Source organism: Schistocerca gregaria, chromosome 6, assembly GCF_023897955.1.
Source record: "Schistocerca gregaria isolate iqSchGreg1 chromosome 6, iqSchGreg1.2, whole genome shotgun sequence".
NCBI classification, from domain to species: domain Eukaryota; kingdom Metazoa; phylum Arthropoda; class Insecta; order Orthoptera; family Acrididae; genus Schistocerca; species Schistocerca gregaria.
Window position 1 is genome coordinate 404,059,512 of NC_064925.1, and position 23,658 is coordinate 404,083,169.

At 41.2% G+C, this 23,658-nt stretch overlaps 1 protein-coding gene across 4 annotated transcripts in view; it reads left to right on the forward strand.

The window, feature by feature from the left end:
* LOC126278025 (uncharacterized) overlaps nucleotides 1–23,658 on the forward strand; it is a 60,405-nt gene that overhangs the window by 10,639 nt on the left and 26,108 nt on the right. For 3 of the 4 annotated variants that reach the window (XM_049977749.1, XM_049977750.1, XM_049977748.1), the window contains exons 2-3: nucleotides 1,515–1,695; nucleotides 1,779–1,897. The exons of the other annotated variant lie outside the window; for it this stretch is intronic. In XM_049977749.1, coding sequence (XP_049833706.1) covers nucleotides 1,579–1,695; nucleotides 1,779–1,897 — 236 coding nt within the window. In that variant the 5' untranslated portion in view covers nucleotides 1,515–1,578. The remainder of the gene's footprint in view (nucleotides 1–1,514; nucleotides 1,696–1,778; nucleotides 1,898–23,658) is intronic. 4 annotated transcript variants of the gene reach the window in all.

Below are 23,658 nucleotides of genomic sequence, written 5' to 3' on the forward strand. Positions count from 1 at the left end.
TGTGGGGTGGGGGGGAAAAATGACTATGTCAATTGAGCTGAATTTCAGAGCTGTCTCTTCTTTGTGCCTGGTGCCCTTGTGCAAACATTGGTCTCCCAAATCTAGTTCTGTTCGTTTTTGCCCATATTTCTAAGTGAAAATTTAAGATTGAATTTCTTTGGACCGACATTTCCAGATGCCATTACGTGAGTTTGATAAGACTATTTCATAAAAAATGAATTGAAGGATTTGTAAAATATTCTTTCGAATATTTTAGACACACCAGACAGCAAAGTCATTGGTCTGTTATTTTTATGTCTGCTCTTTGCCCCTTATTAAAACTGTGGTCTCACATTTGCTATTCTCAGTTTTTCAAGAAAGATCCCAAAAATGCATGAGGAGTTACAGATATCCACAAAGGGCTTTGCTGTTGCTTTTACACCTTTATGTAACTTACAGGAAGGTATTTTACCAATATCAGATGAAAATTTTGATTTTAACCCTCCAGTAACATTTCATAATTCTTTCTCATCTGTTGGAATTACTTTAATTGGTGTGCAGCCTAGTCTTTCCCAGCCTTTTCTGTTACGTCTGTAAAATAGGAATTAAATTTATTGGAAACTTCATTTGTGTCTGATGTTTTGTTTGAGCTTTCGAATAGTTCAGTACATGGTGTTCTTCACATGATTTTTCTCGTTTCTTTCTCAGTATATTCTATATCAGTTTCATTTTCTTTGGGGTACTTTTATAAAATTTTCATTTGTCAGTTTCTAAGAAACTTTAATCAGCTAGTCATATTTGTCGGTGGCTAATTTTGGTAAGTAATTTTTTTGTTTCATTTGTTTTTTAATACGTTGTTTATGAGTGATTGTTTTGGTGTATAGTTTGTTGTCTGTATTTTAATTGGTCAAGTGTATGTGGGTGTTTGGGTTTTTGATTTGTGTGTGGTATTTGTTTTGTGATGGATCTGTTTTTCATGTTGTTATATATTTAGTTTGCTTGACCTACTTCTTGCAGTTATCCTGTTAGTTTCATTTTATTACTGGAGTGAAATATTCTCAGGTAATTTTTATTTTTGTTTGCTTGTGTGTGTAGTGACATTATGGTCAGCAGGCTATATAAGCAGGAAGTAGGGTGTCCACAATGTTGGTGATATCATGGGTCAAAGCAGACAGGTCAGTGTGCTTCTGTGATGCTACAGACAGACAAGAGCCACAGCTTCAGTTAATGATTCAACTCCAAACATCTCTAAAAGTCTTCCTTTGGCTGTATCTTTTGGGAAGTGAACAGGTGCAAGTTTTATACCGGGGAGGGGGGGGGGGGGGATGGGGAATGGAGCTCATTTCACCACAGTGTGCTGTGACGAAATGGAGTCGTCTAAAAGCACTTTTTCTCCTACACTTTTCTTCTGCTCCTTGGAAATGACGTACCATATGTTTACACACAGAAGTAATCTGAATGAAGCCAATGCAAAATTTTGACTACATTACTGTAATTAATTGTGTTTTGCTGTTAACTCTTGTAAAATTTTCCAGATTTGGTCGATGTGTTACCACAAGTAGATATATAATTTAGACTGTAGCAGAAAACCATACGATCATGATGAGTGCCACAGGGAAAGATACCAAGAACTGTGGAGTTAACATAGAGAATAGGAACTTGACTGCTTCAGCCATGAACTCGCCGCCAGTTACTCCTTCGAAAGCTTCATCATCGGTAAGATATCTTCACTAAAGGTAAACTCCAGTTGATATCCACATCAAGGACTTTTGTCAGCAGTAGTTATGGTGTCATTACAGGGTATATCACAGAATAAAACTGGATCAACATCAAGCGTACTTCCAGTACCGCATTCATTGATGAGTCCTGTGGCTGTACCAACTCCAACACTAGAACAGACAATCACACCTACATTGCAGTGAGTTCTTTTTCATTTGTGTTATAGCCTAAAAATATCAAGATGTTCTGCCAGACAGTGCAAATATAAAGTTATATGTTAGTGTGTATATATTTTTAGACTGCCACATTTGTCAGACAAAAAGCTGGGCAGAATCATAAGAACCAAAAACAGTAGAGTCTCGTAGATGTGTCTGCAAGGAGCTCATGCTGTGCTGTATTAACCACATTGTTGTAAGGATTTTGTCTTTTGTTAATGTATTGCTCTAAGTGGATGAACAGTGTTTACAGTTTGGTTTGTGAACTGAGTGTTTTGTTTGACAGGTGTATCTCACCCCCAAGAAACATAGTTCCAACTCAAGGTATGCTGTATCTGTTGTTGGATCTTTATCCACAAAAATTGGACAAACTGATGCCATTTTTCCAACTCTCAACCAAACTTTCAGCTTTGAATCTAACCTTGTCCTTGGACTGGTCACCACACACACACACACACACACACACACACACACACACACACACACACACACAAATGTAAACAAAAATAAAAATTGCACAAGAATTTCCCATCCAACAATAAAATGAAACTAACAAGACAACCATAGGAAATAGGGAGTGTAGGGCAGGGGCAAGCTAAATATAAATCAGTGAAAAAGACCACACCATCCCAAAACAAATATTATAAAAGATGTCTCAACTCAAAACATAACACTACAGCCACAAAAACAACAGGAACTGTACACTTCACTCACCCTATATAGCTCAAACGAAGCTGTTGATACCACAACAAAATAACCAACACCACCAACTTTGAAAAGTGGAATTGGACTTTTACTTTTCCCATGTCCTATATATCTCAGACGCAACTCTAAATACATACTGGCAAACCACAAAAAAAAAAACCACAACCACAGACTTCACACACCTACATAACTCACAAAACACCACCAAAACCTGGACAACTCAGAAACCTAAAAAATTCCATATCCACTAGATCATTTAAAAACAACTGAACTGCCATAAACCAGAACTAAAATTACTGGAGAGAGAGAGAGAGAGAGAGAGAGAGAGAGAGAGAGAGAGAGAGAGAGAGAGAGAGAGAGAGAGAGAGAGAGGGGGGGGGGGGGGAGGTTGGGGGTGGAAGGGAGGGGGACAAACAAACACCAAACTAATCAGAGCCAACAGAAAACCTAAACACCAAACAAAAGAAAAAAAACATAACTCCCTGAAAACAAAGCAAACCCTTCCAAATCCATCTTACAGCACTTACTATCTAGGCTGAAATAAACCCACATGTTCAGTGATAATCAAGACTCAGATAAGCCCAATACCACACATTAAATTAAACACGTCAGTATCCACCATGAGAGGGCACCATCAAACATAACATGACATCTATAAACTCGAACAAACTCAACGTAGCACGTCATAGTGATGTCACACACCCATTACCTCAAAGGTCGAAGTAGACAGATGGAATAAGATGCTTTCAATGAGCCAAAGCTTTTGTATTCTCATTCATTGACTTCGCCAGTCCACAACCAAACTGTCACTTCTAAGCCTAACCTACACTTCAAGCTACGATTGTACTTCTAGACTTTCTGATGGCTAAGTGCACTTGCAGGACCGAGGGCTTGTCAGTTGCATGTTGCCATTGGTAATTTATCGTCACCTGTTGGAGCCAGTTGGGTAATAGTACATGATAGCGTATGAGAATTGCCCAATCTAAACATTTTTACCTCATGTGTGTCGAGATTTTTCAAGGTTGTGGTTAGGTGGTGTCTGAATTGCAGTCAGCTCCATGTTGGTTCCTAACATCCATTATGTCTGATCTGCGTCTTCGATCAATCAATATATGGTCCATCTGATTTCTGGTTTGTCCATCAGGTCAAATCCGTGTTTCTTTGTGTACTTTGGGAAACATATACTGCTGACAGTCATGCTTTTACTTGTAGCAAAATCTACAGTCGTAATTCAATTGCTGTTTGATATTTCATATGTCTTCCTATAGTTGGCTGAAAGGCGTCTTCTTTTCATATTTCTGCATTCAGGTCTCCTATTAATATCTTGACATGTTTGGGAGCCTGATAATACAGCTGTTCTATTTTGCTATAAAACTTTTCCTTTTGTTGTTCATCTGCCTCCTTTGTGGGTTCATGTACATTTATCATTGTAATGTTGAAAAATTTTCCCCATAATCTTAATATGGACATCTGTCTATTGATTGGTTGGAAGCACATCACCGCATGTTTCAGTTCTTTAGCGACCAAAAAACCTGTTCCAAAGGTATTCATCGTCCTGCCACTACAGAAGATAGTGAAATTTTCTGTGTCCATTATGTCACTCCCCTTCCACCTAATTTCCTGGAGAGCCAATATTTTTATATTGTAGTTGTTTACTTGCGTTAGCAGCTGACATAGTGCTCCAGCTTGATATAGGCTCCGCACATTCCATGTTCCTATGTACGTACCTCTTATCCTTTTTTTGTTTGCTGGGGTCACCATCAAAATATCTGTCCGGCTTATTCCTTTGCTAGCATTCACAAGAATTGATTTTTTACTGGGGCATATTGTTAATCTTCCGCCCAACCATTTGGGGGGGTTGCCCCTTACGGCTCGCAGGTAGCTGGCTCCATGTTCAGGGGAGCATCCTTGGCTTTCCATCCCTCTATTAACTGCAAGGCAGCAGGTGATATGTATCGGGTTTACTCCCTTAGGGAGACTGTCTTCACCACACATCTAGAGCCCTCCATGCCCTATTGAGTAAAACAAAAAGGCCACAAACAAAAGAGGTCTGACATGAGGGCACATGTCAAATGAACATACAGAAGTAATGTGGAAACAATGTAAGACTGAAATCCTCTAGGCAGCTGGAGGGGTTTAAGGACATGAACGGGCTCAAAGGAAGGAAGATTGGTTTGACGAAGAATTTATGAGAACAACTGCAATATAGCATGAATGAAATTATTGCAGAGAACAATTCGAGCAAGTCTGAATGAATATAATGAAAAGCACCCTGTACCAAATAGAGTCCGCAGACAGAAGAAAAGAGCTCAAGAAAAGAAAAAACTGGAAGAAACTAAACTGCTAGGAGAAGAGAAGCAAATTCGTGAAATTTATCAAAAGATTAAAGAAAGACCGACCGTGTTCAAAGTCGGAACAAATGTGTGTAGGAACAAAGAAGGGGAGTTGACAGGGGAGAATAATAAAATACTTGGCAGGTGGGCAGAATACTTCTAAGAGTTTCTGAACCCAGAAGTAGAAGGGTTAGAATGAGAGGAACTAGTGGAACTAACTTACTATAGACCAGAAGTCTTAACACCAGAACCTACACTGGGGGAAGTGACGCAAGCTATTAAGACCTTAAAAAACAATAAGGCGGCTGGAGAAGATCAGATCCAGGCCGAACTTCTCAAATATGGTGGGGAAACGCTTTGGAAAACAATTTGTAAAATAATACTGAATATCTGGCATGAGGAGAGCATGCCAATGGAGTGGAAAACAGCTATAATATGCTCCATACATAAAAAATGAGATAAATGAAACAGCCTGAACTATTGAGGAATCTCCCTGCTAAATACTACATAGAAAGTTTTCTCCAAGTTTCTAACCAACAGGCTTACTCCATATTTGGAAGAGAAAGTTGGAGACTGTCAGAATGGCTTAAGAAGAAATAGGTCAACAACTGACCAGATATTCACATTGTGCATAATACTTGAAAAATGTTATGAACTTCAAATTATCATACACCAGCTTTATATCGACTTTAAACAAGCCTATGATAGCCTCTCAAGAGAGGCATTGTGGAATGTAATGGAATCACTTAGACAAATGACATTGACAGCAAGGTGAAAGCCAGAATAGGAGCAGGTAACAGATGCTACTTTGCTGCATTACCCATGGTTGGGAGTTCGCTTCTATCACGAAAATCCAAAATCCTCATTTACAAAACAATTATAAGAGCAGTTGTTATGTATGGTGCCGAAATGTGGACCATGACTGTAAATGAGGAAAGAATCCTTAGCATTTGGGAGAGAAAGGTGCTACGTAAAATATATGGCCCAATACATGATCAAGAAGGATGGCACATTCATACAAATGCAGAACTAAAACACCTTTTTGAAAATCCTGACATTGTCACTACCATTAAAATAAGAAGACTGTGTGGGCAGGACACGTGGTCAGAATGGAAGAAGACAGAACATGTAAGAGGATTTTTGATGGCAAGGCTGGAGGCAGATGGTGGAGCGGACACCCCAGAAGTAGATGGGGAGATGGAGTGGAAGAAGACATGAAAAATCTGGGTGTCAGAGGATGGAGACAGAAGCCATGGATTGGATAGAATGGCAGGATATTGTGATGCAGGCCACGGCCCTCCAAGGGCTGTAGAGCCGAGGAGTAAAGTAAAAAGGTTAGGTGTTGACCTAATAGACCATTAATAATGTGGGTTATAGCAAATATTTGGCTGTGTTTTTGTATTCGCAATTTCTGAGGAGTGCTTAGGTGCGACTGAACTGTGCAGCTTACATTGGTGAGAGGTAACAAAACACCAACGAACTTCATTTACAAAGCAGAGGAAATCGCGTACAAACAACTTTAGTGGCTACTCACATCCGAGATACAATTTGTTGTGTTCACTTCATATCATTTCTCTTAGCAACAATTACCAAAAGTTAAGTAAGTCTTGATGCTATTTACATAGTGAGATGTGCCATTTTCAAATTATTTACACAGCTTTGCATGAAGAATCAGTATATACTGTATCATTGAAGATGCCTGTTGCAGATGAAAATGGGCATGAGGAAACCTCTTTTGGTGGGGTGATACAATTTTAGTTTATAGCATTCTCATCAGTGACTTACAAGGAAAATAGGTTTGAGGTAGTGGTGTCATGGAGACAAAAACTTCGAAACATGTAAATATATACGTCTACATATATACTCTGCAAACCACCTTGAAGTCAAGGCAGAGGGTATATTTCATTATCCCAGTTGTTAGGTTTTCTTGCTATTCCATTCACTCCCCCAGGGGCTCAGCATTCACTTGCTGAGTATGGGCTTGGCGACCCCGAGGTCCTGAGCTGGGGACTGGTCTGCGCCGCCAGTGTCCTGTCACCGTAACCCCCGGACATCCTTCAGCGACCACCGTACGGCGCGGCGGTGAAATGTTGTGTGCTGCGGGGAATGGTAATCTTGGCTTGACCGCCTGGATTGCGAGGAAGGCCAACCTCTATAAAAAACCCTCAATCTTTCGGTGTGCTCCGCGCCTAGAAGATGCATGGCTGTTGGGGTGGAACAGTCGCAAGCGGGCAACCTCTGGGGCACCTGCCCCACCCCAGTTGTATAAGGCTTACTCAGGCACGTGGGGCTCTGTCTGAGCGGACTTTTAGTTCCCTAGCTGCTCGTGGGACCGCAATGGACCCTTCGACCTCTACATTTCCCCCTACCAGTGGCTTGGGTGGGCCGCTGGTAGGAAAACACACCCCATCGAAAAAGCGGCTATGCGCTGCGAGTCCTCCTGCGCCTGGTGTTGCTAGAGATTTAACAGAATGTAGTAAACGGTGCACATGCTGATAATCAGAGAGTGTTTTTGATTATTTAAAGGAAGGAGGGTAGCTTTGAGAGGGTTTCTCCCTTTTACATCCACAAGGGTCTTGAGGGAATTGCAGGAACACTGAAATCTGTAAAGCGACTGCGCAATGGGACTCTGTTAGTTGAAACTTCTAGTTCCCGTCAAGTCGCTGCCCTTCGGAAAGCAGCCTGTCTAGGAGAGTACGCTGTCGCGACCGAGCTCCACTCCACTTTGAATTATAGTAAGGGTGTTGTGACATGTAGGGACTTGGTGAATATCCCCATAGACATGTTAAAATCTGAGTGGGCTGTCGAAGGAATTGTTGACGTGCAGCATATTATGAAACAAGTCAATCGGGACCTCGTCAAATCTGATTCGTTTATTCTCACGTTCAGTTGCCCGAGACTCCCAGAGCATGTTAAAGCGGTGTTTTTACGTTTGCCCGTATGGCCATATTTCCCCAACCCAAGGCGCTGTTTTAAATGTCAGCGCTTTGGGCATACTACGTTGGGGTGCAATGGGATAGCCACTTGTGGTAAATGTGGTCAGCCTGCCCATGACGGAGCCGATTGTTCATCGCCTGTGAAGTGCGTGAATTGCTCTGGGAGTCACCCTGTCTGGAGCCGGATCTGCCCCATCTATCTCGAAGAACGGAAGGTACAGGAGATTAAAACATCTAAGCGCATCCCCTATGGTGAGGCCAAGAAGCTCCTTAAGGCCATGCAACCTCTTGTGTTTTCAACATCTTTCGCTTCCGCTCTCAAAAAACCGGTACAACTGGCCACTGTTGCTATGCAAACAGAGGTTGCTAGTGTTAGCACTAATACCTGCGCTTGCCAGTGCACTTGTGCTGCTGCGGTTGTTTTGCAATCTGCGGCTCTCCCCGCTACATCGGACAAGGCCGTGGTTGCTGACATTAAGGTACTTCCTGCCTCTCCCCATATGGCGCCTTCTGCCCAGGCGAGTCAACCTCCAACTGTTGACAAGGCTCTGCATTCCAAGCCCCCCAAGACAAAGCCTCAGAAGATGAAGGTTCTGCCACCTGAGGAGACAAGTCAGCGTCGGTCCGATGACGAGGCCATCGTACTGTCTGACATGTCCCGTGGGTCGTCATCGGAGCTTATGGACATTGATGTCGAACGGGGGCGATCTTCTCGCCCCAGGAATAAATCTCCGGCCAGTATGGTCTCTCCTCCAAAGCACAGAGGCAGGGTGAAAGTTCAGCCATCCTGATCACTGGCTCCCATATTACAGTGGAACCTGAATGGGTTCAGGACGCATGTGGCCGAATTAAAACTCCTTATACGAGAGTGCCCCTTGTGCTTATGTCTCCAAGAGACACATTTTCAGGCCACTGATTCTCCTTCTTTACGGGGCTATACCGTATATCGAAAAGATGATCTGACGGGGCAAAGGGCAAAGGGTGGTGGTGCTGTTTTTGTCCATAACATGCACCCCTCATCTGAGCTCCCTCTCGTCACCGACTTGCAAGCAGCTGCAGTTGACATTCTTGTGGGTCAGAGCCTCACAGTCTGTTCAATTTATTTACCACCTCCGGATGCGATAGACTCTGAGGCTCTCACGGACCTTATTAGCCAACTCCCCCGCCCATTTCTTCTTCTGGGGGACTTCAACGCTCATAATGTCTTATGGGGCTCTCCAACTACTTGCCCCAGGGGTCGCATTCTGGAAAGCCTCATGATGACGTCTGAAGAACTGTCCATTCTCAACTCTGGTGCTCCCACTCATTTCTGTACTGCTTCCGGGTCGTCATCAGCTATTGACCTTTCCTTTTGCTCTCCAGCACTCACGGATTCTGCTCTGTGGGAGGTTGCAGCTGACCTCCATTCTAGTGACCACTTCCCCCTTTGGATTCGCCTCATGGATGAGGCTGTGGCATTACCAGTGCCGCCCCGGTGGCACCTCTGCAGAGCTGACTGGACACTTTTCAGCCAACTGGCTGTTTTGGAACACCGTGCCAGCGTCCACGAATGGGTAGACCATGTTACAGCCGTGATCTTCCATGCTGCTGAATTGTCAATCCCACGGTCATCCGGTCATCCCAAGAGGCGACCTGTTCCTTGGTGGACCACTGAGTGCCGCTCAGCCATCCGCGCCCGCCGTGCAGCACTGCGCCGCTTCAAGTGCCGTCCCTCAGCTGAAAATCTTGCGGCCTTTTGGGTGGCAAGGGCCAGAGCGTGGCGAGTGATTAAAGAGAGCAAACGACGGTCATGGCAATCATTCTTGAACTCCATCTCTCGCTCCACTAGTTCTACGAAAGTATGGGATGCCATCACGAGGATTTCCAGGAAACTCAGCCAGCTCCCTGTCACGCCATTGCTACATCAGGGATGTCTCCTCACTGCGTCGAGAGACATTGCCCAGACACTGGCCATGCATTTTGTGGACTCTACCGCCACTATTAACTGTGATCCAGATTTCTGCCGCTACTGCACTGCCATCGAAAGGGGTCACTTGGACTTCTGGTCTCTAAATTCTGAACCCTATAACTGCCCCTTCACAATGTGGGAACTGGATTCTGCGCTGTCTGTGGCTCATGATACTGCGCCTGGTCATGATCAAATCCGGTACAGCATGCTGTGGCACCTGTTGCTGCCATCCAAGGAAGTTCTGAACTGTTTCAATATGATATGGTTATCCAGCACATACCCTGACTCGTGGAGGGAGGCGATTTTGATTCCCCTCCTCAAACCAGGGAAGGACCGCACGCATCCCAGTAGTTATCGGAGTATTGCTTTGACGAGCTGTGTTGGGAAGACGTTGGAACGCATGGTCAACCGCCGCCTGGTTTGGCTGCTCGAGACCAGGCAGCTCCTTAGCCCCTCTCAGTGTGGCTTTCGGAGATGTCGTTCCACTATAGACAACTTGACCCTGCTTGAGGCCGCCATCCAGCAGGCCTTTCTACGTAACCAGCATTGTCTAGGGGTCTTCTTTGACATTAATAAGGCGTATGACACTACTTGGCGCCGCCTTATCCTCAATCAACTCCATGAGTGGGGCTTTCATGGCCGTCTCCCCATCTTCATTCGGTCCTTTCTTTCTCACCGCCTCTTTTGGTATCGGGTTGGTAATGTGCTATCGGATTTGTAAGTGCAGGAGAATGGTGTTCCTCAGGGCAACGTTTTAAGTGTCACCCTCTTTGCCGTCGCTATTAACTGTATCATGTCCACTATCAGGAGTCCTGCCCAATGTTCCTTGTTTGTGGGCGATTTTGCTGTTTTCTGTTCTTCCTCCAGTCTTGTCACTGCTAGTCGGCAGTTGCAGCTTACGATAAAGCGCTTAGAGGCATGGACTGCAAAGACGGGTTTTACCTTTTCTGCAGACAAATCTGTGTGTGTTCATTTTAATCGTTCTCGGCGTCTTTTTACCTCCCCTGAATCGCGTCTGAGGGACACCGTTCTTCCTTTTAGAGACACTGTGAAGTTCCTGGGCCTCACTTTTGATTCCAAGTTGACGTGGTTGCCTCACCTTACAGACCTCAAGGTGGGGGCCCTGAAGGCACTGAATATTTTGAAGTATCTGAGCCATCAGTCCTGGGGAGCAGATCGGGTTCGTCTGCTGCAGTTTTATAGGGCTTTCGTCCGATCGCGTCTTGACTATGCTTGCACCGTGTATGGGTCAGCAAGGCCTTCGTATCTGAAGATCCTTGACGCAGTACACCATGAGGGTATCAGGCTGGCCACTGGTGCCTTCCGTACCAGTCCCATCCCCAGCCTGTGTGCTGAGGCAGGGGAACCGCCGCTCGCCATCTGGCGGTAACTCCTCATGGTGCGACGGGTGTGTCATTTCCTTGCCTGTCCTACCTCCGCTGCGTACCCTACCGTTGCCCGACCGCCTATGGAACGTCTCTTTTCCAGTCGTCCCAGGGCAACGAGAGCATTTGGGATTCATGCCAAGTATTTGCTTGAGACCCTTGGTGTGGCGTGTGTGGCCCCCAACGACAAGGTTTTACTCGCCTGCCTCCCTGGTTGCTCCAGAGGCCCAGCATCCTTCTAGACTTGTCGGAGAACCGGAGGAACTGCACTCCGGCATTTGTTTTTACCTCCTTATTTTACGATATTTTAAACCAGCATCCGGACCATGTACCTGTATTCACAGATGGCTCTAAACAGGGGGACTCTGTTGGTTGTGCTGTTGTTTTCCCTGATCGAGTCGTCAAGTTACAGCTTCCTGCGGCGTTTACCATCCTCGATGCCGAATTTTTGCAATCTTGTGGGCATTGGAGCAGATGAAATGTGTTCCCAGTCTTAAGTTCCTCGTCTGTTCTGACTCCCTGAGTGCCCTTCAGACCATGCAACACTTGTACCCAGCGGATACGGTTGTCCAGAACATCCATGATGCCCTACTCCACCTGCAACGGCAGGGGAAAGAGGTTTCTTTCTGCTGGGTGTCGGGGCACGTGGGTATTAGGAGAAACGAACTGGCGGATGTGGCTGCCAAAGATGCATGTTCCCTCCCTCACGTTGTTGAATGTGCCGTCCCCCTCCATGCTGTAACCTCCCTTTTGCGTTTTCGTGTTATGCATCAATGGGAAGTGGAGTGGCTGGCAGTTTCTGACAATAAGCTGCGTCTGGTAAAGGCCACTACGCGACTATGGCGTACGTCCTACCAGTCATACAGGCGGGATGAGGTTCTCCTCGCTCGCCTCCGCATTGTGCACAGTTCCTTCACGCATGGTTTTTTACGCCGACGGGAGGACCCCCCAATCTGCAGTGCTTGTGGCGTCCAGATTACTGTCCGCCACATTTTACTTGACTGTGTTTTATTCTCTGACTAGAGGGCGGCTGTTTTGTTGCCACCGGATTTGCCCTCTATTTTGCAAGACGACGCAGCGACAGTGGTTAAGGTCTTACGGTTTTGTGTCCTGTCCAATCTGTTGCCTCGGATTTTAGGGAGAGGGTTTTAATGTGCTGCTGGGTGACTGGCTCACCCAGGTTTTAGTTAAGAGGTCCGCCAGTCACGATTACCTCCTTGTTGCCCTTCGGTATCTGTTCTCTTTTCCTTGTGTTTCCTTTCCTTTTTAGTGTGTTTCTTCTCCTCTTGTTTTGCCTCTGTATGTGAGCATTTGGAACTGCGTCAGGCCTGTGTCTTTTAGCCGTTCTCCTTCTTTGGTGTCCGTCTTCGTCCCTTCACCGCATGTGTTCCTGTTTCTATGCGTTTGGGCGCTGACGACCACGCTGTTTAGCGCCCGTAAACCTCAAACACACACACACACACACACACACACACACACACACACACACACACACACACACACACACACACACACACTATTCCATTCACTATGGAGTGTGGGAGAAAAGATTGTTTGAAGCCTCTGTGTATACTGCAATTATTCTAATATTATTCTCACAATCTGTTCGTAAGCAACATGTAGGGTGGTTGCAGTATGCTCCTAGAGTCATCATTTAAAGCCTGTTCATGAAAATTTGTTAGTCGACTTTGTTTTGGATAGTTTGTATGTATCTTCAAGAGACTGCCAATTCAGTTTCTTCTGTATTTCTGTAACACACTTCCATAGATCAAACAAACCTGTGATAATTCGTGCTGCACTTCCCTGTGTATGTTCAGTACCCCTGTAAGTCTTACTTGGTATGGGTTCCACACACATTAGCAATATCCTAGAGCCAGTCATAAGAGTCATTTGTAAACAATCTCCTTTGTAGACTGTTTGCACTTCCCCAGTATTCTACCAATAAATCAAAGTCTACAACCTGCTTCACCCACAACTGAACCTATGTGATCACTCTGTTTCATATCCCTATAACATGTTACACCCAGGTATTTATGAGTTGCCCAATTCCAACAATGATTAATTGATATTGTAGTCATAGGATACTATGTTTTTGGATTTTGCCAAGTGCACAATTTGACATTTTTGAATATTTAAAATAAGTTGCTGATATTTGCACCACTTTGAAATCTTACCAAGATCTGACTGAATATTTGTGCAGCTTCTTTCAGACAATGCTTCATTGTAGATGATACCATCTGCAAAAAGTCTGAGATTACTGTTAATATTGTTTCAGACATTATTAACTCTGATTTACTACAAATCAGATTATGCATGACACAATGGTAGCTTCCCAAAATTCTCAAACATGCACATTTATTTAATAGATATTCAGTGGAATTGGGGGGATGATCTATTCTTCGGTGCGTTGCTATTGCCAACTCAGGGTGATGAAGACTCAAGGTAGATGTAGAGGTGGTAACTGTGAACCACAAACAATGATTTGCTGCAAAATAAGTTACACATCCAAAACACTTGTACCAGTAACTATATGAAAATATAGTTTTGTAAGCATCCGAAAGTTCTCAAAAATTACCTATTTCTCATGTAATTATGCAGTTGATCCCCACTCTTCCAAACTAATTGGGACCAAACACTGTTCAATATAGTGGGAATTTGGAGTAAGTGGATTTCATGCAGATTATCAATATATTGACTTAATAATTAAAATTAAGTAACTTTTGACAACCTGTAACCCAGACACCGTACCTATCCCTCTCTCTCCTACGTTCCAAGCACATTATTGTAAATTTATTGTTAAACTTTGTTCTGTGAGGGCTGAGTGACTTTACCAAGTCACTATTCCTTTCTGTTAAACATTAAACATGGCAAGTAAACAGTTGTTCTCTCCGTAGTTTAAAATGGAAACTTTAAGTATTAAGAGTGGACAAGGGAGAAAGTGCTGCTAAATCATCACTTGAATATGGTGTCAGAGAAGCAACAATTAGTGACTAGAAAAAAGTCGCTTTAAAATTAAGCAGTTTTGTTCTGTTTCAAGTAAAATAACTCTTGAAAAGCACCAAAAAATGACTTGTCTTTAGTTGCAAAATTTGATGAGGCCTTGTTCTTGTGGGTCACTCTAGAAAGACAGAAAGGAATCCCCATTTGTGCTCCTTTGGTAAAAGAAAAGGCACATCAACTGAACAAGCTTATGGATGGTGACCGGTCATTTTCAGCGAGCTGTGGTTTTTTGCATCATTTGAAGAAAAGACACAGAATTAAACAGCTCACAATTGCTGGAGAGAAGCTGTTGGCTCACAATGAAGCAGCTGCTAATTACCTAAAAGAAAATAAAGACCTTGTTTCTTCTCAAAAGTGCACACTTCAGCAAGTTTACAATGTGGATGAGACTGGACTGAATTTTGAGGCCGTACCTACCAAAAGACGTGCTTCGCAAGAAGAGAAATCTGACTTGCTTGCAGCAATGCTTCGGCACCAAACAAACTTGGGCTGATGGTAAGAGGTAAATAAGTGAAATCACAAGCGTGCAAAAACATTAACATTGACTCACTTCGTGTGTATTGTGAGAATAAAAAAATGTTTGGATGGAGCCAGACTTATTCAAGGAATGGTTTGAGCGCCAATTTGTCGCTATAGGGCTGCATTCAGTAGAGAAAATGGATTGCCTAATTGTGCTCTGCAGTTTATAGATAGTGCTCTGTCCCACCCAAAAGAAACAAACTTGTTTGTCGAGACATCAAAGCAGTTTTTCTGCCACCGAATGTAACCTCAATTATTCAGCCTATGGACCAGGGTGTGTTGCAGGCCATTAAACAAAAATATAGAAAAATGCTGCTTTGCACCTTCCTTGAAGAGGATGAAAGTGAAAACACAATCCTGAAAAACTTATCACAATTACAATAAAATATTATTGTATTACAATTACAATACAGTTACAATAAAAGATGTAATTTCCCTTTTGGCTGAAGCATAGGATAACATCACTAAAGGTGCATTACAAAAATCATGGGAAAATCTCTGGTGTACATAGGAATTTGCTGAAACAACTTTTACAGCAGTGGAAGACTGTGACATTTTCCCACTAGTTAAGAAAATCCCTGGCTGTGAAGACACCGAAGAAAGCTGTGTTGAGGAGTGGGCTGCTGTTAACAGCAATGACCACCAGGACTACAGAGACAAAGACATCATAGCAATGGTTCTGGGCTCATTAGTTCAGATCGACTTGGAGAAAAGTGAGGAGGAGAAGGAGGAGGTGGTGAATGCTCCTGAATTCACACCACATGCAAAAGGGGCAAATGCTCTTGACCTCGCCTAATGCTGTGTCGAACAGCACACTTCATCATATTATGTTCATGCGGCAATGATGGAACTTTGCATCCTTGAGTCGGTTCAGCACTCTTTTTTAGAAAAAAATGACTGACTTTCTTAAGTGTGTTTGAATTGGTTATTTTGCATGTTTAGCAATAATTAAAAATGATTGTGCAGAATATTATAAATGGAGCCAACCAGCTTTTATTTAGATTCGTTGTATAATAATAAATGCATGTTTTTTCACAAACATCTGTTTAATTTTTCCCGTTTCTAAGTTTAAAAAAATTGGTATTTTTTCCTGGAATCTGTTTCAGAATAGGCAGATTTTTGGAATAGTGGGACTCTACTGTACATTGAAATTAGAGAACAGTTGTTTTGAATGAGGATAGGCCTACTTTCCTCAAATATTTTAAAAGAGCACAAATAAGTTCAAGTCTACAGTTGACAACAACAGTAAAAGTTTATCGCAGCATTTATAATTGTTCGAAATTTCACAATATATCACTATACAAATGGGTATTGATACAGTCAGTGAAAGGTTCTGCAGAAGTTATGAGAACAGTAAAATATTTGAATTTTGAATTTCAAATTAGCACATGAATCTTGTACACGAAGTGGAAATTCTGAAGTCGGCTTTTATGTATAAATAAATGTGAGAGTTGCACATATTTTTCACGTAACTGTTTCTGTGACAACTACTACACTGACTTGCTGAAGAAGAACAATGCAGCATGAGTTTCTCTATCAAAATCGTTAAATGTGCAGCACATGACTATAAAAATGTCTTGAAGCTAACTGATAAGCAGTTCTAACAAGGTAATGGGAGCAGTTTGGTCTCATGGCCACAGTGTATGGATGGACTTGTACAGTCACAGAAGCTGCTTCTGGCTTCAGAATATATTCTTTTACTTCATGCAGAGTATGTGTTGCTTGGGTAGTACGCAGAAAATTATATGATGGATCCCTGCCTTTTGTGAATAATGCCCTAACAACTATGCAGTCCAAGCATTTAAGCTGGTCAGTTTTAGCAACTAAATTGGACAAAATGTGTGCCACAGTGTCTCACCACTCTTACATCCTACCTTTTTCCTGTTAACCTTGCACACCATAGTGCCATGTGACAACAACCTAAGTGGGTATCAGTCAGTGAAAAGACAGAAGGGCAGCTGTCCAACCCACATCACAGTCAGCATTGACAGGAAGTGTCTGCAATGACTAGTGACGCTGATGAAACATAACTGGATGATCTTTTGGTGGCATGTGATCAGCATGGAAACTTGTCATATTGTTATTTGTCCTGTGAGGCTTTCTCAACTGAAGCCTAGCTCTAGACGTGTGACTTTAACAAAGGCTAGTGCCCATAGGTGTGGTTGTTGGAGACCATACTGCTTATTCCTGTGACATTAGTATGTGGCCTGGGATTAAAGTGTTTGGCAATAGACTGAGGCAACTTGGGCAGAGCATTTGTAACAGATTGCACATCCAGCTACTTCTGCACCTGCACCTTGCTAGACAGTCGGATTGAAAAAAAGTATCAAATAACAATTGTGACTGCTTGTACCACATTCCTTTCAGGGATCATGAACTGCAGGTCACTTTGGGATAAAGATAGACATCTGGAACTAGAGTTGGAACTAAATAATACCAAGTTGGATGTCTTTGTGGTATCAGAGGTACAAACCAAAGGAAGGATCAGATAGAGTTGCAGTCAATAAGCTAACCAGAAGTAGTTCTTATCACTAACAAGAAAATTAAATTCAAGTTATAGTTACTGAAAGTATCTCAGGCCTAATAGTGAGAATAGTATTATGTATAAATAAGAGCTACATAATCTAAATACTACATCCAAGTTTATGCCCTAACATCACATTAGAAGATCTTTATGAGCTGTTAAAAGAACTGTTAAACAAAAGTTTGTCAGAATGTAGGATAGTAATAGGTTACTTAGTGTGAAAGTAGGGCTAAAGCTGATATTGCGTGTATGGAAACAGCCCTCGTGTAATGTATGACTGCATTCAGTAGTAGTGTCAGAACTAGGGGAACCAATTCAGTGTGTTGGAAGAGGGAAAAATCAAGCAGGAAAGATGTGAAGAACTCTAGACTCGTTAGTCTTATGTCAGTGGTGTATTATTTTTTTTTTTTTTTTTACGAAAATTCTCACTAATTACTAAGAAAAACCATGGAACAGAAAAAGCAGTGGAAAAGAACAAGCTGGCTTTAGAAGCGGAGTTCAGCACAGTCGACCATCTAAAGGTTGTCAATGAAGTTACAGAAAGAAGCAACAAACATAAGCTACAATTTTGTATTTTACAGATTGATAATATTTGACCATGTTACTATAAAATACATGCTGGCTGCACTTGAGAACCATACATTTAATGTACCTACATCAGTTTGTAGAAGAATATGTACAACAAGGCTAAAGTTTGTATTTGATTACATCTGTGTTTGTTTGCTGATGATGCTGTGGTGTACGATAAGGTGTCAAAGTTGAGTGACTGTAGGAAGATACAAGATGACTTGGACAAAATATCCAGTTGGTGTGATGAATGGCAGCTAAATATGGAAAAATGTAAGTTAGTGCAGATGAGTAGGAAAGTAGGAAGAACAAACCTGTAAAATTTGGATACTATATTACTAGTGTCCTCCTTGACACAGTTAAGTCATTTAAATATCTAGGTATAATATTGCAAAGCAGTATGAAATGGAATGAGCATGTGAAAACTGTGGTAGGGAAAGCAAATGGTCTTCTTAGATTTATTGGGAGAATTTTAGGAAAGAGTGGTCCACCTGTAAAGGAGACTGCATGTAGGATGCTAGTGCAACCTATTCTTTAGTACTGCTAGTGTGTTTGGTATTTGTACCTGGTAGCATTGAAGGAAGACATTGAAGTAATTCACCCCGAGGTGGGCTGCTAGATTTGTTACCAACAGGTTTGAACCACATGTGTTACGAAGATGCTTCAGGAACTCAAATGGGAATCCCTGAAGGGAAGGCAATGTTCTTTTCGAGAAACACTATTGAGAAAATTTAGAGAAACAGCATTTGAAGCTGGCTGCCAAACAGTTGTACTGCTGCCAACATACATTGGACATAAGGACCACAAAGATAAGATATGAAAAATTAGGGCTCCCGCGAAGTTGTATAGACAGTCGTCCCCCCCCCCCACCCCCACCCCCACTGCCCCCCGCCCCGTTCTATTTGTGAATGGAACAGGAAAGAAATGACTGGTAGTGATACAGGGTACCATCTGCCATGCCCTGTATGGTGGCTTGCAGAGTATCGAAGTAGATATAGAAGTTCAGAGTTGAGAAACAATTTAGGCAAGGGAGTCCATTTCACCAAAACTACAGTCTGCACCCTTGCAAGAAGTCTCCAGATCATTAACCCATTTACTTACACAGCTGACTCACAGTCAACTGCAGGTTTCAAGTCTGTTATTATATTGCCAGCTGAGAGACGGGCTGAGCAGCTATAGCTTCTTCTTTGTGTGTCTTCTTCTCAGTTAGGTGTACACCATTGGAAAGCTGAGCAATCGATCTATTGAGTAACATATAACACACTTGATTTATTTAGATATTTTCGAGTTATAAGCAATTGTTTATAGGTTTTGTTAGGTACATCCCCCCACCTCTGCCCCCAATCCCACCAAGAAAATACCCTCCACAAATTGTGTGGTATGCTAAGCAAGGAAGATGAAGTGATACACACTATGAGCGTCTGAAACGTCTAGTGGCATTGTACATGCCTTTATTTTTTAGGATGTACCACAGCAACAAGAACTTCTATAGCAGTTGTACCTTCCCTCAGCACTACAGTAAATAGTAAAGCAAGATTAAGAAAAAAATTTAAAAAAAATGATTTTGAGAAAAGTGTGTACAACAAAATATGCTGATTGTGGTAGATTTAAATAGTATGTATGGGTCGACTATGGGGTAAAGTATTAGTAAGTCAGTGGGCTAAACTTGGATAGAGAAAGATGATGAATATATGTTACAATCTTTAAGCTATCACTTCCCACCATTGTAAAAAGCAGTCTGTGTAATGATGTAAACAAGAACAGCACCTCAGTACTCCATTGCTGATGTTGTTACCCATTAGATGATTACTGGTGATGTGATAGTTGTCCAGTATGCATAAAATAATCTTCCTTGTACCATCTTCCATTTGCAGATGACTTACTTTTCTTTTTTTTATCTGAATTCAAAGCAACTTAAAACACCAGATGGAGGAACTGAACAGAGCAAGTATGACAGTAGGCATGACAATCACAGTTTAAAAAAAAAAAAGTATGATCAGCGTGCTAGTAGCAGTAAAAATTAATAAAGTTGACGGCAAATGAAAAGAAGTGGGTGGCCACTTACAGGAGAGAGGGGAAGAAAAAAGAAAAGTGGTCAACTGTTTTGTGAAATGATGTGTCTTGTAAGGAATAAAATAGATAAGAGTGAAATCCCACTACACAAATCTCCTCTGGTATTGTTTTAAAATTCTAAGTTAAACACTGAACTTCAAATTTTCACTCAGAACCTCATTTGCTGTATATGATTTAGAGCATCATTCAAAGGCATGTCAAATGTTTTCTTACTTTTAGACTAATCATTTAATAAAACATTTCAGTTTTTTTCCAAAAAGCATGAGGTTTAATTTATTTAAATATCAGTTAGTATTCTGTTATTAAGAATATGTAAATTTGGAGAGCAGAGAAGTCTTAATTTATGCTGTGCTTTGATGGTTTTATCATTTCATTTACATAGCAAGTGGCAGCTTATGGTGAAATATTTCGAGTTTCCCCCTTATCATTAAATTTTTCTTAATTACCTTAAAGCATTAAAAAAAAGATAAAATAATACCTTACACTGTTTGGTTTGATACCTGTTTGTCCATTTTCCATTCTTCGTCTGTCTTTGAAAACTCGTACGAAAGTCCATTGTATAGTTTTCACTCAAATAATTAAGCTTGTCTTAATTATGCAGATTACTTTCAAGTAATGAAATATTTTTTGCAAAAGTATACCTCTCTTTGATAAATTTGATACCAATTTGTCCATTTCCACTCTCCTTTTGGCTGTGAAAATTGGGACACAAATTATGTAATTTGTAGAGACCAATAAACTGGAGGTCTTGGATTACATTTGCTAAAGTAGGTGCTTTATTCAGGAGTAAATTCTCAATGAACCTTAAACAGAATCCATTGTACTCTGCCAGCACTAACTAGTGGAAATGAAAGGTGGGTGTTAAATATTCAAACGTTTCACAAATTGATGATCGCACAGTTAAAAGATGCGTTTTGTGCATAACAATGACATAAACATATTAATATATTAATAAGAGAAAATACAGGAATTGAGGACATTATAATGTTATGACAGTGTGTATTGAAATGACTAAGGAGATTCGGTGTTGAAGTCCTTGTTATAAGGAAAGACCAAGAGGATGAACTAATGGAAGATGGATTTATGTCATAAACAAGCATGCAGAACAGATTTGAATGGCTGTAGCCTGTAATTTATAGAGAAAACTGGAAGAGACTTTAATCTAGATAAAGTGGTAGGCCTAAGTGGATGGGTGGTGGTGGTGGTGGTGGTGGTGGTGGTGGTGGTGGTGGTGAATGCATATTGTGATACATATCCTCACTTGGGGACTTTTCTTAATGCTTACTCTTGTTGTGACATTAAGGTTCAGATCTTAGATTTGGCAAGATAAATTTATTCACTATCTGATTAAAAGTACCAGGACATTTAGTGGGCATTAATATGGGCATCAATCAATAACAAGTTGGAGGTTGCTTGACCATCTGAGGAGAAATATTTACCAGGTGAATTCCCTAATGTTTAGTAGACTTAAAAATATATTTTTTTTTACTTTCTATTATTTGTCATTTAGAAATAGTGGCCATTTTTCTTTCAGGTTGCAAACAGTTTTTTTAATTACTCTGTACCGAGTTGCCCAAGGTGTTACAAATAAAAAGCATTTAATTTGCCACCATTGGTCTACAAATAAAAACCATAATCATCTAGCCGAATGTATTCCTTAATATATTTTTAGTAGCTCAAGGTGTCGGTCGCAAATTAAAAAAAAAGGCCCCTCGAGTTTTCAACAGCAGTTTTCCAGAGGAGGAGTACTTTCTCAGCCTTTATTATTATTATTATTATTTTGCAATCACAATGTGTAGTATAGTTACCTTCTTTGAGTATCAATGGTGAGAAGCTTACACTTAAAAATGACTATTTTAAAATGGATTTTTAAAAATTTTTCATTTTTTGGCAAGCAATATCTTTGTTAGGGGACCAGATAAAAATCTAAAAATTACGTACTTAAAAGACTTCTATAATGTCAAACTTCAGCCTAAATTTCAGCTTTAAGATTTGATCGGAAATAATGAAAAAATACAAATATGAGTCAAAAATAAATCTTTAACATCTGCAGTATGTAAGCTAATGGAATAAAGTCTGTTAATTATATGATTTAAACATATCCATGCTTACTAGTTATTTTTTATTGAAAATGAGATAGCTTGTTCTCATCTTATTTCTTTTTACTACATTGTTCACTGAACATCTGAGATATTTCGTCACTCAGTTTGGGCATTAGTTTAAAAGTTTGCCCAGTCACATTTGTAAATTCCAGGGGAGACAGCTTCAGTACATTTTTAACTGGCATCCAAACTTGATACTTCTCAACTTTCTTAAATGAGGTCCTTGGTCCTGGTGGATGGTAAAATGTAACATGCACATCTTGGTTTTAACAAGCAATATCATCAACTTTGGCAATCCACCCTTGTTCATTGTAAATAGGAACCAGAGTACCTTTATTTTGAAGTGTCAGTAGCACAAGTTTTCCATGTTGAAGTTCACTATCAGGGGACTGCACTTGAACACACTATCTGACAGATATAAAACAATGAAAAGATAGTGCTTTTAGTCTTTTGACAAGTGTTGAATCTTTCCTTCAAGACACTGGTATGGAGTTCTTGTATTTCTTCACATTTTACAGAAGGACAGGTAATTCCTTTTACATGTTCTTTACAGAATTTAAACATTTCTGATTCCCATAGGACCACTGGCAGTTCACTTTGTTCAACCCCTGGCACCATCACATGCATTTTTCCCATGGCATAATGCAAATAAGGGCCGTCCTATATCTAGTTCAAAATCTTGTTGGTTAAAGGAGATGTAAAAAGTATTTTTACTAATTCTTATATTTCGTTTCAGCACCATAAGAGAAGTAGATCAAGTTTGTTTATGGAGGGGTGTTGTTGTTTTATGCATAGTTTAACTGCAGTTGAAAAGTGTGCACTGCTGTAGTGTTCAAAGTGGTCACTTATGGCACAAAAACTGTGATTACTCTTCAGTTTATCTTGAAGTTTACAGTGGTCTTCAACAACCAAGGAACAGTTTCCAGGGAAGTCAACATTAATTACGCATTCATCAACTGCCAAAGTTTGCTTTTTGTCTTCCATAAATTTACCTTGCACTTGGCAATAAAATGATGTTTCAAATGGCTCTGAGCACTATGGTACTCAACATCTTAGGTCATAAATCCCCTAGAACTACTTAAACCTAACTAACCTAAGGACATCACACACACCCATGCCCGAGGCAGGATTCGAACCTACGACCGTAGCAGCCCCGCGGTTCCGGCCTGCAGCGCCAGAACCGCACGGCCACCGCGGCCGGCAAAATGATGCATTTTCAGATTTTCAAGGTTAGTTACCAACACTTCAAAATACCTTTTCTTGTGGGTTTGTGATTTTCACCATTTCCATTCTGACTTGTCACCCATTGTTTATGTTCGGTATTGTCATTCATCAAGTAGTCTTCTTCAGATTCTTCAAACATGTCAAGTAAAGCCTGTATACCTGGACAATCTTGACATTTTCCCATGATCGTACAATTGTAACTCAATGTTTCTTCCAAAAGGTCTTCATAGGCAACTGTAAGATTGGACCCACCTATCATCAATTTCACATTCTTGTGAGACAAACCAATGTTATGGGTGCCAGACACCTCTTCGACAATACCCCATTTTGGTCTCAATTCACAAAATTTTGATCTTTCCATTTAAATGTCAGGATTTCCTTTATTGAATTCAGTAAGTAGTTCATTTAAGTTGCACAGTATTAACCTTT